Source organism: Bos taurus, chromosome 11 (assembly GCF_002263795.3).
Source record: "Bos taurus isolate L1 Dominette 01449 registration number 42190680 breed Hereford chromosome 11, ARS-UCD2.0, whole genome shotgun sequence".
Lineage (NCBI taxonomy): Eukaryota > Metazoa > Chordata > Mammalia > Artiodactyla > Bovidae > Bos > Bos taurus.
The window spans coordinates 45892574-45906680 of record NC_037338.1 but is presented as its reverse complement, the minus strand read 5'-3'; the positions used below and the strand labels follow the sequence as shown (position 1 = coordinate 45906680).

The 14107-nt window shown below is 47.4% G+C and overlaps 1 protein-coding gene across 1 annotated transcript; it reads left to right on the top strand.

The window, feature by feature from the left end:
* The first annotated feature begins 430 nt into the window (after positions 1-430).
* On the top strand, positions 431-10829 carry LOC112448889 (uncharacterized). The gene is made up of 6 exons (XM_059891603.1): positions 431-539; positions 813-917; positions 7114-7195; positions 8726-8812; positions 9994-10489; positions 10598-10829. The coding sequence occupies exons 1-6, from the start codon at positions 431-433 to the stop codon at positions 10724-10726; spliced, it is 1008 nt and encodes a 335-aa protein (XP_059747586.1). The 3' UTR covers positions 10727-10829.
* Positions 10830-14107: the final 3278 nt, after the last annotated feature.

The following is a 14107-nucleotide window of genomic DNA, read 5'->3' as shown; positions in this document are numbered from 1 at the left end:
TGATTGGGTCTGTTTTGGATGTATAGATCAATTGAAAATAATCAAGCCTTCCAGCCTATGAATAAGGTCTATATTTCCATCAATTTAAATCTTCTTTGATTTCCCTCAGCAAAGTTTTGCAGTTTTCAGGGCACGGATCTTTTGCATCTTCAGTCAGATGTATTGGTAAGTACTTAATATAGCTGATGTGATATTAAATGAAATTGATTTTCATTTCAATTTCCAATCGTTTGTTCCTAGGATATAGGTATGTAAGATTTTTGTGTCTGGATTTTGTATGCTGCAGCTTCTCTAAACTCATCAATTCTAACAGCTTTTTTGTGAATCCCATCAGGTTTTTTAGTGAGACAATTCCATTATCTGGGATCTAAGAGGAGGAGGTGTTACAGAACGAGGGGGCTGCGCTCACCTGGCAGGCTTCTAGGAGGTGATGACAGAATGGGTGAAGCTGCTGCTGGAGGCAGGCCTGGGGCTCCTTCCTCTGCCTCCCCCAGTGCCTCCTATTGGCCACATCCGGCCAGAAGCTGGCATCACTTCAGGTCCACCCTCTGATGCAGAGTGGGGAGATTTCATCTGGAACCAGTCATGTGGCCACAACGCCTGCGTGGCTGTGTGAGGAGAGTGGGTGTGTGGACTGGGAGCAGCAGGTGCGGGCTGAGCACAGGCCCTGCAGCCCCACCTGCTCACCGTGGGTGCAGCTGGGTCTGCTGGGCAGCTCTGGAGATCTGCTCCTCCTGGAGTCTGCTCCTGCTCTCCCTAGCATCCTGAAAGCCACCTTACAGCCTGTCATAACCCCCTTTTGCTTCAACCAGCTCATGTGGGCTCTGTCTCGCAGCACACCCTGAGGAATATGACTGCAGCATCGGCATTGTCTTGGAAAGCAAAGGCAGAAGCTGATGTCCAGATGCAGCTGAGTGGTGAGGCTAGACCAGAGGGGCAGTGGGATGCTGACTGCAGAGGTGTCCCAGCTCAGGCCTGGCCTAACCTGGGGTCCTGGTAAACATGGGCCTGGATGGACCAACATTTGGGCAAAAAGCATGAATTAGGCCCCTCTGAGCTGCGTGAAGAGTGAATTCTAGGTGGTTAGGCCTGGCCGGAATCCAGCATCCATCCCCACTTTGCAGCAGAAGAAAGTGGATGGTGCATATATACAACGAAATACTACTCAGCCACTAAAACGAATGAAATAATGCCATTTGTAGTGCCATGGATGAACCTAGAGAGAGTCATACTGAGTGAAGTAAGACAGAAGGAGAAATACCATATGACATCCTTTATATGGGGAATATAAAAAGAAATAATACAAATGAACTTACTTAAAAAACAGATACAGACTCACAGAGAATGAATTTATAGTTGCCATGGGAGAATGATGTGGGGAAGGAATACTTAGGGAGTTTGGGATGGACATGTACACTCTGCTGTATTTAAAATGGATAACCAACAAGGACCTGCTGTATAGCACACAGAACTCTGCTCAGTGTTATGTGGAAGCCTGGATGGGAGGGGCCTTTTGGGGGAGAATCAGTACACATATATTTATGACTGAGTCCCTTTGCTGTCCACCTAAACTATCACAACATTGTAAATCAGTTATGCGTGCATGAGGGCTCAGTTGCTTCAGTCGTGTCCCACTCTTTGCGACCCTATAGACTGTAGCCTACCAGGCTCTTCTGTCCTTGGGATTCTCCAGGCAAGAATACTGGAGTGGGTTGCCATGCCCTCCTCCAGGAGATCTTCGTGACCCAGGGATCAAACCCGTGTTGCTTATGTTTCCTTCATTGGCAGACAGATTCTTTACCACCAGCGCCACCTGGGAAGCCCCATCTGCTATACTCCAGTATAAAATAAACGTTAAAAAGAAAGAAGTAGATGATAGAAAACCTATTTAGAATTACAGGAAGTCACATGTTAAACACTGTGACCAGCTTCTGGTACATATGTGGCTCTTAGTCAATTGTGCCCAGGATGGTGTTACAGAAGAAGAGAGTGGAGTCTGCTATTTTATCCAAATTGGAGACTCATCTTGATGCCCATGTGCACTGGGCCATCACTGGACGTGGCCATCACCTAAAAGCCAGCAAGAAGCAGCAGTTTCTGGAACTTGCAGGGAGGAACAGGCATCAAGAAATCCAAACGAAGGCTCATGACCATTTTCTCTTGTGTTAAACTTACGTAAAAGCAGCTTTCCAAGGACCCTATATATACCAATCCATGAAGTACTTCTCCAAATAAAGCAGGGAGAGGCTGTTTAATTATAACAGGGCAGATAATACACAATACATCAAACATTTGTTTTACATCCAAAAACCCTAGAAACTGAAATCAACAGCTTCATGCAAGAACGCACTCACTTGTGGGGGACCAGCCATGCCAAGCACATCCGCAACAACTCATTTTCCTTCTAATTCATTTCTGGGATGGAAACATGAAAAGTGGTTTCAAGAAGGAAAACGATTGGGTGGAAATCTGACCGGTTTTCGCAAGAACTGAATCACTCTTTTGTTTCCTGCCCTGCAGAGTGAGACTGTCAGCTGAAACTGGGTCTCTGCTGTATCCACACGGCCACAGGCCCGCTCAGAGGCGGAGGAAACTGCGTGTCTGGCCATGGCCCTGCTCTGGGATGGGACACCAAGGAGAAGGAAGGGGAGACCCTCCAAGGCCGGGTGCTGCCATCTCAGGACCATGGGGGAAGATTCCAAAGCAATGTGGTGCTGAAGGCAGATGAGGTCCAGCATGAATTAGGACTGGACTTGCACTCAGTTATCATGAAGATGAAAGAAACAAAAAGGAACAATGAATTCAACCAATGAGGGCTTTTATTAAAAATCCAAATCAACCAATTTTGTCCACATGTGCAGACCCAGAAAAAGCTTGCCTTCCTGGTCCACACTTAGCCCTAAGCCTGGCGCATGTACCTGCTCTTTTATTTTTTTTATTTTTTTTTTTAGGTGAGAAGTGTATTTATAGTGTGGGCCATCTCAGAAGGCAAGTGCAGATTGTGCATGCCAAGTCGCTTCAGTCGTTTCCGACTCTGTGTGACCCCATGGACTGTAGCCCGCCAGGCTCCTCAGTCCATGGGATTTTCCAGGCAAGAATGCTGGAGTGGATGCAGACTGTGCCTGCTCTTTTAATAAATGATTGTTAAGTGATGATGAAACCAAAACTGAGAGTAACAAAGTAAGAGTAACAAAATGCCTGGGGTGGCAAGACCAGCCTATCGGTGGCATTTGTTTTTTGTAAAAACGGGCCAGATATGGAATCCTGATGACAGAAGCTGGGAGCAGAAGCTGTAAGCATCTATGAGCCCAAATGGAGCCTCTAGGAGGGATCTCAGAGTGGTAGGAGGTGCAGAGGGCAGGGACTCGGGTGGAACATCATAGCAGCCACTGTTAGCAAAATGGATGGAAGGAAATGAACTTCTTGGCTCCCTTCCAGCCGAACAGCCCCAGTCCACTGGCAGCCCCCTGCCACCAGCCACAGACCTTATCCTCCCCACCCCCCAACTCTGGAAGGCCCAGAGCCAGGATATGACATAATACAGATGATTACTGAGTAAGATCCTCAATCCAACACTTTGCAAGTCTTAAAGCTGCCTATTGAAAATTGATTTTATTTTCCCTGAGTTAAATGAATTAGGCCTCTTGCTAAAAGGCTCCCTCTCGTACTCCCAGTACACAAATTACACATATTTTTTGAGATCTCCCATGATCATGAACATCTTGGCTGTATATTGTCACCCTGCTTATTCAACTTCTATGCAGAGTACATCATGTGAAATGCCAGGCTGGATGAAGCTCAAGCTGGAATCAAGGTTGCTGAAGAAATATTAACAACCTCAGATACACAGATGACACCACCCTAATGGCAGAAAGAGAAGAGGAACTAAAGAGCCTCTTCATGAAAGTGAAAGAGGAGAGTGAAAAAGTTGGCTTAAAACTCAACATTCAAAAAACAAAGATCATGGCATCCGGTCCCATCACTTCACAGCAAATAGATGGGGAAACACTGACAGACTTTTATTACGATCGAGGTTGGAGGTGACGTGATGAAAATGGATGTCGGGGAACAACAGGAGGGAGCCCTCTCTGTGGATCAGTCTAGAAAAGAGACAATAAGTATTTCCATTCCTAATCCCAGGTGGACATGACAGACTTTTCCATTTTACCAGAGTGCACTGCTGAGGACAGACAGATGCTGAAAAATCTGCCCCCAAACTCTTGAAATGTAAAACTAACTCAGACCTTGTGTCCCAGGCTGTGAGGACAATGGGGCCATTTCTCTGCCGACTCTGATGTCCTGGTGAGCACAGTGACTGTGGCCATGAAATTAAAGGACACTTGGAAGAAAAGCTATGACAAACCTGGGCAGCATTTTAAAAAGCAGAGACACTACTTTGTTAACAAAGGTCCATATAGTCGAAGCTATGGTTTTTCCAGTAGTCATATACGGATGTGAGCGTTGGACCATAAAGGAGGGTGAGCACTGAAGAATTGATGCTTTCAAACTGTGGTGCTGGAGAAGACTCTTGAGAGTCCCTCAGAGAGCAAGGAGATCAAACCAGTCAGTCCTAAAGGAAATCAACCCTGGATATTCACTGGACGGACTGATGCTGAAGCTGAAGCTCTAACACTTTGGCCACCTGATGTGAAGAGCGGACTCATTGGAAAAGACCCTGATGCTGGGAAAGATTGAAGGCAGGAGGAGAAGGGAGTGACAGAGGATGAGATAGTTGGATGGCATCACGGATTCAATGGACATGAGTTTGAGCAAACTCAGATACTGAAGGACAGGGGAGCCTGCTGTGTTGTGGTCCATAGGGTCACAAAGAATTGGACAAAACTCAAAGACTGAACAACAATAACAGTGGATGGACAAAAGCCCTGAGGACTCCTGCACCAGGAAAAGCCCCCTCGGAACTTGCGAGCAAGGTTTTTCAGGATACACCACAGAGTACAAGGAGAACCAGGCACTGGAAGGCAGGCTTGGGGCTTTGTGAGGGGGCCTTATCCAAGGCCCTTCTGAGAAGGCCCCTTGTGGGAGGCACATTTTTGAGTCGAGGAGCACCTGCTTGGGTGTCTCTGACTCTGGACAACCAGGAGGACCTGACATTTCCAGTGGAAACTCTGGAAGCCCCCCAGGGCCTTTCCTTGCTGGAGTCTTAGATTCAAAAAAGGTGTGAATGGGGATCTTCAGTTTCCTTCTAGATCAGGGCCAGTTCAATAGACAACAGTGCAATTCACAGATGTCATATTAAATTTCCCAGTAGCCATGTGCATTTGACATTAATTTTAACAATATATTTAACACAATAGACCAATATAATTTTATCTCAACATGTAGTCAAAAATTATTATTGAAATATTTTCTTTTTTAAAACCTAGTTTCTTTATGGGAGAAGGCAATGGCACCCCACTCCAGTACTGTTGCCCAGAAAATCCCATGCATGGAGGAGCCTGGTAGGCCGCAGTCCATGGGGTCGCTAAGAGTCAGACATGACTGAGCGACTTCACTTTCACTTTCCACTTTCATGCATTGGAGAAGGAAATGGCAACCCACTCCAGTGTTCTTGCCTGGAGAATCCCATGGACGGAGAAGCTTGGTAGGCTGCAGTCCATGGGTTCGAACAGAGTCGGACACAACTGAAGAGACTTAGCAGCAGCAGCAGCAGTTTCTTTTTATTTTTTAAATTAATTTATTTCTTTATTTTACTTTTTGGCAGCATGTGGAATCTTAGTTCTCTGACCAGGGATCGAACTCACAATCCCTACATTGGAAGCAAAGAGTCTTAACCATTGGACCACCAAGGAAATCCTCGATATTTTCTTGTTTTGAAATTTTCTAAATAAAAATTATCTTCATAATCCAGGGTATATTTGACCCTCAAACACACCTCAGGTCAGACCAGACTCGCTCCAAGAGCTCCATGGTCTTGGGTGGTGATGGTTCTGGATGAGACAGCCCAGCCCTGGATTGCCAAGCTCAGCCCTTGCAAGAGAAAGGAAGCCGGGCTCCAGGCTTACCCTGACCTGCGGAAATATTGAGTTCAATTTTGATTTCCTCTCTTAGATGGTTAATTTTGTTTCAATTTGACTGGGTTGGGGGAAGCCTCCTTAGCTGGTCAAACATCATTTCTGGGTGTGTCTGTGAGGGTGTTTCCAGAATATGTTAAAATCTAAATCTGTAAAGTCAAAACTACAGTGAGCTACCATCGCACTCTGGTCAGAATGGCCATCATCAAAAAAATCTACAGACAATAAATGCTGGAGAGGCTGTGAAGAAAAGGGAATCCTCTTATCCTGTTAGTGGGAGTGTAAATTGGTGCAGCCACTAGGGAGAACAGGAAGGAGGTTCCTTAAGAAACTGAAACCAGAGCTACCATGTGATCCAGCAGTCCTTCTCCTGGGCACATATCTGGGAAAGACAAAGCTCTAATTTAAAGAGATACATGCTCCTCGGTGTTTATAGCAGCATTCTTTACAATAGTCAAGGATGGAAGCAGCATATCAACAGACGAATGGACAAGAAGATGTGGTACATGTATACAATGGAATACCACTCAGCCATAGAAAGTAATGAAATAATGCCATTTACAGCAACACAGATGGACCTAGAGATGATCATACTAAGTGAAGTAAATCAGACAGAGGAAGACAAATACCATATGATATCATATATATGTGGGATCTTAAAAAAATGATACAAATGAACTTACTTACAAAAATAGAAACACAAAGAGCGAATTTATGGTTACCAAAGGGGATCAGGGGAGGGATAAATTAGGTTGGGATTAACAGATGTACACTACTATATATGAAATAAATAACCAACAAGGACCTGCTGTACAGCACAGGGAACCATACTCAATATCTTGTAATAACCTATAAAAGAAAAGAATCAGAGCTGCCCTCACGCCTCTTTCTGTATTTCTGCCTTCTTCCCACTCACTGTCTCCTCCCAGGGGCTGGAGGTCTTAGGAGCCAGGGGATGGTCACCCAGCCACACTCCTCATTCCCCACCCACTGCTCTTTGTCATTTTCACTGGGACACCCCCTCCCCCAAGACCCTACAAGACCAAGCTGCTGATCAATTTATCTTGATTTCCTTTTGCAGCAGAAGTTCCCAACCTTCCAGGGCTGTCTGGAGAAAAACGTGTGAAGATCCAGAAGAAGTCACTTCAGGGCAGTGTGGGACGGTAGGTATCAGGCCAGGCCTGATGGCAGGTATCATGACCTGAGCAGTGAGGTCCCAGCTGCAAGACCTCCAAGGAGCCCTTCCTGCTCTGTGTTCCAGAATGAAAGCCCCATGTGCGCATGCTCAGTCGTGTCTGACTCTCCCACCCCCTGAACTATAGCCTGCCACGCTCCTCTGTCCATGGGATTTTCCAAGCAAGAATACTGGAGTGGGTTACCATGCCTTCCTCCAGGGGATCTTCCCAACCCAAGAATGGAACCTGCGTCTCCTGGGTCTCCTGCACTGGCATGCGGACTTTTTACCACAGTGCCACCTTGGAAGCCCTAAAGTGCCATGGGATGGCCTTAAAGGTGTTCCCTTTACAAGGCCAGCTGTCCAAGCAGCTGGAGAAGCCCAACCAGGCACCTACGGTTCTGAGCTCCCACAAGTCTGAGCTCGACTTGCTAAGTGATCTGGTTCCCCACCAAGGCACCAGGATCCACCACTGTCCAGGGACTTCAAAGCACCGAGAACATTTGCAGCTCACGGATGGGTCTCCAGAGCCCTGAGAGCCTGGTCCTCCTGCTTGCTTTGCCCCAGGCATACGAGCCCCAGGCTGCCCCCTCTGCTCATACCCCGCCTCATTTACCACTTTTCCTTATTCTGTTGGGTTTTTTTTTGAGCCTTCTCAAAGGAGTCTGAGGAAAAGGAGGCAAGGGCGACCCAGCATCACGGCTGCCATCTGACAGGCTTAAAGAGATTGCTAGGTGACAAGTCTCAAATTAACATCTGAAAAAAAAAAAAAAAAAAAACACCTGTATTTCAGCGGAAGTGGACTTAGATGAGTCAAAGTCTTGCTGGACCCTGGAAGGGGGCTCCGTGCCTTTTTGGAGGACAGCCTGCTGGTGACTGGTGAGAGGCTGAGTGGAGTGGGGAGATGGCAGCTGAGGCCCCCACCCTCCACTATCTGTCTTATCTTCTCATCAAACACTCATGCTTTCGATATGACAGGTTGCTATTTCCATGGGGGTTTTTAAACACAATATCCAGCATTCTGTGACTTCCTGTCTTCTGAGAGCGTGGGGTTGAGGAGCTGCCCCCTCACCTTAATGAGCACCGACTCTGCCTGGTTGGGTCAAGGCCTGGATCCATAGCTAAGCTGCACAAACCTCGGGTTGAGCAAGGATCCTCAGGCCCCCTCTCCACTCTTACTTCGAGGATTCACAGGGGCCCTTGTCTCTGCAAACAGAGCCTTGCTGGGTGCAGGTAGGGAGGCTCAGAGGGGAGACCCAGCCACCTGCTCACTGCAGGGAGGGAAAGCCTGTGACTCCCCATACGAGGGGCCAGACTGGCTCCTGCATCTTTCAGTCCTCATCCCAGAGCATCACCTCCCTTCCCTCCCCTGACTTTACATCCTGGAGGAGCACGTGGCCCGAAAAGTGGGTCTCATCCTTTCCCCTTCCTCCTGCTCCAAGCTAGCTGTGTCCATCTCTGTGCTCCTTCCTGCTTCCCCGGGGCTGACATGGTGTCAGCATGTCCCAGGTTCCCACAGACCCAGGCACCTGCTGATGTCGCCACAGGACCGTGTGATCGCAAGCTCCCAATCTAAGCTTTATGGGAATGTTGCTGGAAAGCAAGGGTAAGGTCAAGAACGCTTTAAAAACAAAACAAAACAAACAAACAAACAAAAATGGAAGGAACAAGGCCGGGTATTCTGGAAGACAGAATGGAAACACCCTGAGCAGGAAGTACAAGATGCCAAGGGCGACCAGCCCCTGGATCTGATGAGCAAGGTCAAGGTTGGAGAGACTGCAGGAGAACAAGAAGGGCTTTTCCAGATCCTGATTTGTCCCGAAGAAACTAGGAAACCCCGAGTTGTGGGCTTTGACTGGACCCAGCCTCAGGGACTCCAGGGGGCTCACTTTCCAGAGTTGCCAGATGTGCCCATCCTCACCTTGAGGATGGAGGTGACTCAGATGAGGAGCAGAAGGATAGACGGATTTATCTGGTGACAATGGAAATACGGAAGTTGTTCTTTATTTCCTGGACTTGGAGATGTGCTAAGGAGCTCAGGAAAGACGCCTGGATGGAGCAGTAGTGGGGGAAGGGGTGGCAGGTCATCTGAACACTACTCTAGAATGTTGACTGAATACCTGGCCAGGCTGAGCACTGGGACTCAGAACATGACGTGGACAGGGCTAGACTCCAGACCTCCTTCCCTTTGACACTTATGCTCTGGGAAGGGAGATGAGGAACAGCACCAACCTCCCGCTCTGGTCTGCAGGGAGTGGCCTGGGGACAGACATCCCAGAACTTGTGAAGCTGGGAGGACAATGGGGGTCTCCATCACCCCACAAGGAGAAGATGCCGGATGTAGCGATTCTAGGCTGTGCGTGGCTGGTGCCTGGTTTTGGGTGAACACTCGGGGCGAGCGAGGGGCACAGAGGAACACAGAACAGCCCCACCTCTCCATTCACATCTGCTGGCCTGTCTATGAGGTGCAATGTGCTCACAGATTCATCTGCTTTAACAATTCTAGACAAATTCTGGAATGCTGGATCCATAAGAAGGAACTAAGAAAATTAGAGGTTCCAGGAGAGGCCTTTTTTCTTAAATTTTTTTGATGTGGACCATTTTTCAAGTCTTGTTTGAATTTGTTATGATATTACTTCTGTTTTTTTATGTTTTGGTTTTTTGGCCTTGAGGCATTCGGATCTTAGCTCCCCCACAAGGGATCAGACCTGCACCCCGTGCACTGGAAGGGGAAGTCTTAACCACTGGACCACCGGGAAATCCCAGGATAGTTTTTAAATTGTCTAGTTTGTGGGGGGGGGGGGGGGGGGGGGGAGGCGCGCGCGCCTGTGTGGGAGGGGGCGGGTGGGGAAAGACAGCCGGCGAGATCCCGAGGCGAGGCTCGCGCCCCTGCCCCCACCCTGGCCCCCAGCTCCCACCCAGTCCGCCCGGCTCAGCCACGATCAAGGCGATCCTCATCTTTAACAACCACGGGAAGCCGCGGCTCTCCAAGTTCTACCAGCCCTACAGTGAAGATACACAACAGCAAATCATCAGGGAGACATTCCATTTGGTATCTAAGAGAGATGAAAATGTTTGTAATTTCCTAGAAGGAGGATTATTAATTGGAGGATCCGACAACAAACTGATTTATAGACATTATGCAACATTATATTTTGTCTTCTGTGTGGATTCTTCAGAAAGTGAACTTGGCATTTTAGATTTAATTCAAGTATTTGTGGAAACATTAGACAAGTGTTTTGAAAACGTCTGTGAACTGGATTTAATTTTCCATGTAGACAAGGTTCACAATATTCTTGCAGAAATGGTGATGGGGTGAATGGTACTGGAGACCAACATGAATGAGATTGTTACACAAATTGATGCACAGAATAAACTGGAGAAATCTGAGGCTGGCTTAGCAGGAGCTCCAGCCCGTGCTGTATCAGCTGTAAAGAATATGAATCTTCCTGAGATCCCAAGAAATATTAACATTGGTGACATCAGTATAAAAGTGCCAAACCTACCCTCTTTTAAATAAAAAATTAAAAAGGCCACTCCCAGGTAAAATCCAGGGGAAAAAGTCATCTAAGTTTACCATGCAGTTGTTTACCAAAAATAAAGGAGGAGAGTCTTAACTTTTACTCTTGGATTTAAGTCAAGGTACTGTATAGACATTATATAAAATCAGTATGGAAGTTCAATGTTGCTTTTCTTGCTCAGTGGTTTTGAAGAAATTAAGTAGTTCCAGTGTGATTTTTTTTTTCTTCATTTTTTAAACTGCATTCCTGTGGCCACCTAAGGCATGCCTGTATGTATTGGCTATTACAGTATTTCAAAAGTGTTCAGGACATTTCTTTAAATTGTGTACAACCCAAAATGTTGGTGTTTTGTATGGATCACAAGTGCAACATTCCTTAATAATTTCTGTTATTTGTCACAATTGTTATTTAAAGAATGAAGTATGTATTGCATGAAAACATTATGACCTATTTCTCTTAGTTTAAATAAACTCCAAGGTAACCGGAAAAAAAAATAAATAAATTGTCTAGTTTGTTCAGTTCAGTTCAGTTCAGTCGCTCAGTCTTGTCCAACTCTTTGTGACCCCATTTAACAATATTGGTCTTATATCCTGAGATGTGAAAAATGCCTAATCATTTGTTCAATAGTATAAGGATTATTTAGAATCAGAAAGCTAGGAAAATGCTGTCTGCATACAACACTACTCATAGGACACCCCACCAGGCTCCTGCTTCACCTCTGGGGTCCCTGAGTGGAAGTTGGTCTCTGCCTTTCAGGAAAGCACAGGTAGTTTGATCAGGCCCAAGAACATTTGTGGGTACTGGTCAGGCATCAGGATGGACCATCCTCACCTCACACTGACGCTGGGATGAAGGGCCCCCCGAGGCACAGGGTCAAGCAGAGAGACTGTGAGGGCATCTGGCTTTCCCGCTGCCTGGCTGTGTGGGTCTTGCACCTGGAGACTGGACTAGCACCACAGGCTGGCTTTCCAAAGTGAGCTTTCAGAATCCAGAGGGTTTTCCCTGATGACCTTAGAGAAAGGGTAGAAAGTTATTAAGTAGCTAGTGACGCAAATGTGGTGTTTAAAATGCCCTTGGATCTTGGAGTTACTCAGAATCAACTTAGACTGAATCTACCCTGAATCAGCATTTCCTCCTGAGGTCGGTGATCTGTGCATCTCTAACCTGTAAGCAGAGGCTTTAGGTGTCCTCAGGAAATGATGGCTAAGTGATTAACTGCAACTCATAGTAACAGATCTGCTCCTCTCAACCAGTTTCATGTATTTGATAAAAAAATTTTTTTTTCTCCCTCCACCCAAAATTCGTGGCCAGCCTCTGGAAGGTTTCATTTGCGTTTGTCAAACCTTTCAGAATTGCACCTAGGTCTTCTTTTGCCTGTGTCGAGTGTGTGTGCGTGTGTGTGCTCAGATGCTCTGTCATGTCCGACTCTTTGCAACCCCATGGACTATGCCCCACCAGGCTCCTCTATCCATGGGATTTCCCAGGCAAGAATACTGGAATGGGTTGTCATTTCCTTCTCCAGGGGATCTTCCCGACCCAGGAATCGAATCTGAGTCTCTGCTGTCTCCTGCATTGGCAGGCGGATGCTTTACCACTGCGCCACCGAAGGCTTCTCTTGCCTGTGTCAAGGGCACCCACCAAGACTTTGACTGCCAGTTTCCTGTCTTCTGAAATGGTGCGAATCATGCCCCCTAGACCTCACCCTACCGCCCTGTGTGCTCACCAGGACATCAGAGTCGGCAGAGAAATGGCCCCATTGTCTTCACAGCCTAGGACACAAGGTCTGAGTTAGTTTTACATTTCAAGAGTTTGGGGGCAGGTTTTTCAGCATCTGTCTGTCCTCCGCAACGCAGTCTGGTAAAATGGAAAAGTCTGTCATGTCCACCTGGGATTAGGAATGGAAATGCTTATTGTCTCTTTTCTAGACAGATCCACAGAGAGGGCTCCCTCCTGTTGTTCCCTGACATCCATTTTCATCACGTCACCTCCAACCTCAATCGTCTTTATGACATAAACGCTCCCTCCCAGAGCCCTGGCTCCCTAGACATTCTCTGAGTAAAGAGTCTCTCAGATCCTGGTGACAGAGGAAGAGCTCTGGGGTGAGTGTTCAGGACATGAGGAGTGCCCTCGGCTGGCCCTTCTGAAACTAGCAGCTGGGCAGAGGAGCCCTGGGCATCTGTGCCTCCTGTGTCCCCGACTCTTCCTGTTGTGACCAGACCCGGACAGCAAGGGACGTGGGGCCCCCCAGACATACCCTGGCCACAGAACTTGGCATCTTGAAAGGAGCCCAGCCTGACTGGTACTCTGTTCCAGTGTGTCTGGTTTTGATGAGAGCTCCTTGCCACAGGAGATGAACCACAGGAATGTTGCTCTAATTATCTGGCCCCACACCTGGATCCAGAGCCAGTATCAGGAGGGGCCTTGCTGTTTGCTTTTGAGCTCATGCCAGGGGCTTACCTCCAGCTGCCAGAAAACAAAGCCATCCAAATAGCCTCTGACATCAGCAGGCCTTGCATCATGGAAGAATCACATGCACAGAAGAAGTTACACCTTTTTTTTTTTCTCTTGGAGGAGAGAGTAGGGTTTACTGTTTGTTGTTGTTCAGTCGTTCAGTTTTGTCCAACTCTCTGCAATCCCATGGACTGTAGCATGCCAGGCTTCCCTATCCTTTACCATCTCCTGGAGTTGGCTCAAACTCATGTCCATTGAGTCACTGATGCCATCTAACCATCTCCTCCTCTGCTGCCCCCTTCTCCTTTTGCCTTCAACAGTCAGAAGCTGGTTTTGCCATGTAATGAAGGTTCTGAGGATGAGAATCTATGGAGAGAATCTGAGAGTTTGCACCTAAGTAGGGAAGGCACTCTTGGCTGATGGTAGCTCCAGAGAGTGCCCTGAAAGGAGCAGGAACGTGGGCCTTTCTTTCATGTCCCCTGGGGTCTGGCTGCATCCTGCTGGGGTCCTCACTGAGGTGCTGACCAATCTCATTTGAATGCTACCTGATTGCTGCTGCCTCTCTGGGAAGACCGAGTTGTTCTTGGCTGTTTCTCCATGGCTGGATTTGGAGGGTGCACTGCTCTGTCCTGTCTCTGTCCTGTCTGTCCTCAGTCACTCAGTCGTGTCTGACTGTTTGGGACTCTATGGACTGTAGCCTGCCAGGCTCCTCTGTACATGGGATTTCCCAGGCAAGGATACTGGAGTGGGTTGCCATGCCCTCCTGCAGGGAATCTTCCTGACCCAGAGATTGAACCCAAGTCTCTTTTGTCTCCTACACTGGCAAGTGGATTCTTTACCACTGGTGCCACAATTCTTCAGCCCTTCTATGCCTGAATCTTTGCCATGTGAATTTACAGTTTCCTCCCAAGAAGAATACATTTCCCTCC